This window comes from Gavialis gangeticus, unplaced genomic scaffold (genome assembly GCF_001723915.1).
Source record: "Gavialis gangeticus isolate Ggan-Ray unplaced genomic scaffold, GavGan_comp1, whole genome shotgun sequence".
Classification (NCBI taxonomy): Eukaryota; Metazoa; Chordata; order Crocodylia; family Gavialidae; genus Gavialis; species Gavialis gangeticus.
The window spans coordinates 32,296,320-32,301,668 of NW_017728996.1; the positions used below are offsets into that span (position 1 = coordinate 32,296,320).

General features: G+C 38.9%; 1 protein-coding gene across 2 annotated transcripts in view; it reads right to left on the reverse strand.

Annotated features, from left to right (window-relative positions):
• The window catches only part of NEDD4 (neural precursor cell expressed, developmentally down-regulated 4, E3 ubiquitin protein ligase), a 154,038-nt gene that overhangs the window by 86,704 nt on the left and 61,985 nt on the right, over positions 1-5,349 (reverse strand). The window contains exon 1 of one of the 2 annotated variants that reach the window (XM_019504262.1): positions 1,948-3,887. The exons of the other annotated variant lie outside the window; for it this stretch is intronic. Coding sequence (XP_019359807.1) covers positions 1,948-3,498 — 1,551 coding nt within the window. The 5' untranslated portion in view covers positions 3,499-3,887. Of the gene's footprint in view, positions 1-1,947; positions 3,888-5,349 lie in introns of those variants that run through there. 2 annotated transcript variants of the gene reach the window in all.

Consider the following 5,349-nt stretch of genomic DNA (forward strand, 5'->3'; position numbering starts at 1 on the left):
GGGGGGGGGGGGGGGTAGAGACAGCGTGCCACCTCCCCCCCTTGGGCCCGGGTCCACTCTTCCTGTCCCTGAGCAGGCCTGATGTAAGAGGGAAGGAGTGGGTGCACCATGGCATTGGTGATGACCGTGGGGCCAGGGGAGGTCTGGGCCCAGGCCTGATGTGGGAGCGGGGCAGGGGAGAGATGGAGTGAGCCCAAGCCGAGGGAAAAAGCCGGCTCACCACAGCAGCCAGCCCAACATAGCAGCTGCAGGGGGAGGGGAGGAGCAAGTCTCCTCTCCACCTGGGGCCTGGGCCCACTCCTCCCACCGCCACTGGGTTGCCCCAGGCCCGCTGCTCCCCCCCGCCCCGGCTTCTCCCACACAGCAAGCCTGGGCCCACTTCTCCCTTCCCCCTGCCATTGTGGTGCAGAAGTGGGGAGCGGGTCCAGTCCCCAAACAGCAGGAGGGAAGGGGGAGCGGGCCCCAGGCTCCATCCCCTACCACTCCCCCTACACCTGTCATCCTTGATGGGCAACTGGCTAGTTTGTAATAAATATGTTCAAACTACAAAAGATTAGGTACATTAAGGAATATTTGAAAACAAAATATTTAAAATAGCAGTGCTGGCATGAACATTCCCTATCCTTACAAAGATATTCCAAAACAATACACACAGATTCTGTTCCATTGTATTTTGATGCTACAATTTAAACAAATATCTATATAAAATGTGTATACTGAATGCAAATGTGAAGTGAACACACACACGTATACATATACATAAAGTGTTCACTTTATGCTTACTAACTTTAATAAGAAATACAAAAAGGACTCTTGATATTGGCCCTAGCTAGGCAATAATTTCCTTGAAAACAGTGAAATAACCAAGGTCCAGAAGACTGTATTGCCTGAAAATTCCATTTTGACTCTCCAGATTAGCACTATTGGCAAATCACTGGCAGCTCCCTTCACTTACATCAACAAGGTAAGAAAAATAATTAAAACTAGTGTTTATTTAAAACTTCAGGTCATGCATTTTTGCAAAAGGTGTCAAATTCTTGCATTTTTTTGCCAACATAGGCTTACAACTAAGCACACTGTACAGTTTGAAGATTTGTAAGATGAGTGACTTAAAAGATCAGATGATTTTTTTCCCCTTCCTTAACTCTCTCCACCCACCTCTGGATTTCTTGTGGTTTAACCTGCCTGTGTGCTATGTCATGAATTAATTAAAATGAACAAATTTCTGAAGTTTAGTTTTAAACACATTTTATTACCAAATAATATTTTTAAACATAAAGACTACCAAAGCCAAGTACCATAATGTGGACAGCAATGTTGTTGGAAAAGATATTAAGTTAAAGTGCACAGCTAAAGCTGAACTAGTGGTTGGAGAAAAGAAGGGGAGGAAACTCTTAAAATTCCTGTGGTTCAGGGTGTAACAGAAACAAACGGTATTTACAGTTCCTCTGTTCAAATATTACTTATCTTTAATTCTACAGACAGCAAGCTGTTTCTGCAAAATAAAGTTTATATAAAACAAATCTGAAGGACTCCACAGTACTCTAGTTAATTCTTAACCATTTTAGGTCCAGATGTGTCAGTAATATTATTTCTATATATTAAATGTATACATTTAAAGCTTAAAATAAGATCTGAACTAAACCTAGTAGAACTGTAAGACCTAATTACCAGATGTTTAGAAAAACCAACTAAATAGGAAATGAGTTAGGATTTAGAAGCTGAAGCATGTCACTATAAGAATTTTCACCAGCAGTGCCAGACACTAGGAAAGATCAACTGAAAGTCAGGTTAAAAATACACTATTGCAAACGGTTTCAAGAATATAAACATTCATAAAAGGCTTCTGTTCATGCTGTGGGGGAAAAAGAAAGCCTAACCATTTACTAATTACAATTCCCCTGGAAAAGATTCCTGTCAGTTTTTCATTAATCTAAAACCACTCACCTTGAGGGGCTTCCACAAAGTCCTGTTACACATTTCCCTTTTGGAAATTCCATTTCTTTTTTTAAAGCCATTAGTTTTTCCTTCATTCCCAGGTCGGAACTGTATGTGCAAGTGAGATGCCCCTGCCTTAGGACACTTGTATTTAAGACTAGATAAATAGCAAGAAACTTTCTGGCAAGAACCTTCTAAGGACATGCTTCTTTGCAGAAAATGGTGGGTTTTGTTCATTTGAATATTAGGTCTTTTTAGTTCATTTCCATTAATCCGATATTCTGAATTGTTTTCTGAGGGTAAACATGCAGATGTGCTATGTGTCAGTTTTAAATGAGGGCACGCTGCACCAAAGTTTAGTTTTGATTCTGGACTGCCACAACTATTAACCATTTCATCCCTTGATGCAGATACTTTTTGAGTAAGGTGAACTGAAATACAAGAAAAGCCATCAGATGTTTCTTCACAAGTTGCCTGCTCAGAACTATCTGTGGCTTGACTTTTGGCCTGTAATGAACTATTCAAGTAAAGTGGTCTAATCGCTCTAACCTCACCAGGAGAGAAAGCAGATTTAGAGAGTCGAAGTCCATTGACTGCTGTTGAAAGAAACTCCTTATTACCAGTTTGATTTTCATGTTGTGCCAGATCACTTGGAGAAATAACTAGTTTATGTGAGGTCTGATACGCCACACTCTGTGGTGGAGGACCTGAGCTTGTTGGAGACATCGGTGGAGTGCTGGAAGGACTTTGAGGGAAAATTACCAACGATGAACAACGTCTTAGTGGAACTTTAGTTTTCCTCCTTGCTGACAATTTCACTTGCTCCAAACCATCTTGGTCAAAAATAGTATTACTTTGACACAAACTTTCCTGAGATGCATCTTTCCTATAGGAATTATATTTGTTTGTAGTTCTTCTATACAAAGAGTTATCATATACAATGCTATTATAAACAGTACCATCACCTGTGGAAAGAGTGCAACTACTATTGTCACTAAGGACACTGTTGCAGTGTGAACCTCCATCACTTGTGGTACTTGTGCATGATCCATAGTCACTGCCAGCACTACTGAAGGATCCATTGTCACTGGCTGCAATACTGCCAAGACTGCCATTGAACATGGTAGTGCTGCTCAAGTGGCTGGTGGTATTTATCATGTTAGAAGGATAATCAGCAATATTTCTCCCAGAACAGTTCCCTTCATTGCCGACACCAGTGAATGATGAATCTTCATTAGTAGCTACTATATCACCGGACTGAAGACATCCACTGTACTTTCTAGACTGCAGGGAAATCTGAAGCGAAGTGCTCCTTTTGTTGTTTTTTTCCAGCGAAGAACCACTTGCACTTTGCTGTTGATTAATTATTTCCTGCATTACAGGTGGAAAGACTGCTCGTCTGGGAGTCAGTTTCATTTCTATGACATTAGATGCAGAATTCTTTGAAGGTCTTTTGAAATGCATATAAATATTATTATCCAAGTCATCTTCAGAGGCTTCTGACAGTGGATCGGTGTTGCTTCTTCGGGCTGCAAAATGCAATCTTAACCTTCGTGCCATCTGTACTCATTTCTACACATGTTAGCAAATGAAAACCATAAAGCTCCTTCTGCAGAATAACTTAAGGCAGCTTCATAGAATCTAGATCCAGTTCAAGTACATCACAAAAGTAAAAGCCCATTAAGGTTGCAGACTTGGTACAAAATTCTACAAGATACTAACTATTATACAAAAGTTACCTCCTGGAATAAGTCAGCCATTCCCTGAACTGCAGTTTCTGGACTGTCTGATTGCTTGTAGTCAGAGAGCATACACACAAAGCACTTGAGTTTCAACGACCTTTAAACTGAACTCAGCTGCAGCATTCTGACAAATACTGCCAAGCAAATTGCAATTATACCTTTTGTAAGTTGCATAAATGAATACAACTAAAGAATAATCTCCTAATACTTCAAGTTTAAAACAGCAACTCCTGTTGCAGCTACACTAGCTGAGTCAATGTGTCCGTACTTTCTCTCAGCAGCGTATGACTACAAATATTTTTACCCAGAGGTTTAGAATTACAGGAAGTTGGTAGGAATGAAGTCCCATATAACAGAGTACCAGATCTAGCACTGAATTTCCAAATAGTAGCCATGCTAGAAAACTTGTGAAAATTTGAATGATGCCAATAAACTAACCAAGTTTGTATTAATAAAAGGTTAAAAAAACAGAAGTTATTTCAGGAATCTTGAAGTTACTCAGTAATCATACATAACACTGATTTTCAATTAGGGGAGCCCTCTACCATTTTAGTTAGATTTTTGTTTTAAGCAAGATGCAACAGAGTTAAAATTAAGTATAAAACTGTCCACTTTATAATTTACCATTCAAGGTTTCAAATGTTTTTCTGAAATGTGTACATCTAACCCATCTCAAGTAAAAGCTGTGCTTTGTTAGCATTATCATCCACTTTTCCTAATCCGTACATTTCAAACCAAAACGTCTAGTTTGTTGGCCAGCAATTCCTGATCGGCACTAGCTTCTTTGGATATTTAAAAAAGGTTAGATAACCAGGTTATTTAGTGGCATGCCAACTCCTGAAGTTTGTTTGTAGCTATTCATCCAGAAACAGACATAAATCTGAATTTCATAATGTATTTTTTCTCTCCCAATTGTAGTACAAGTGTGCAATCCAATAGGTGCAACTGACAGGAAAGAGACTGCTTCCAAGCTACACGATAACAATTATTGTACGTAGACTTTTAAGTCATATTCACAATCAACTAATGTAACAGTGGTTGTTTTATATAACAATTCATCTGTAACCAAGCAAAAACATATTAGCAGTTTTTTCCAAAAATGTAAAACTGAATTAACTTGGACAATTTCTAAGTGTTCCAGTTACCATGTAGACCAAAAAGGCCCTTTGCTGGCACCTGGTGGAGGTTTTTAAAATAGATACTCTCACTGTTACGAGCGTCTGAGGTAAATGTCCGTTCATGAAAGTACTTCTGAATACAGAAGCCATGCATCATGCAGTGCTAAACCTTACCATGCTAACATGGGATTATTTACTGCTGTTGATAAAGTCCAAACAGCAGAGAACACTAGACCATATATGTATGTATGACCTATTAACATATACATACATACATATATGTATACACACACACACACACACACACACGTACGTTAATAGGTCATACTGGCTTTTTTTCCTACTCAATATTTACTTAACCATTACAGTATTTTCAGTCTGCATGCAATAAAATTAAATTTTACCTTCTCCCAACATAAGAAACAAGTAATTAAGTGTCTGTAGTACATTATTCAAAAGAAACAAGTTTATCTTTTAATAATACTCCTGTGCTCATTTAACCCTTTCATTATCCAAAGTTGACAGTTAGATGCAACAATACATACATGCTA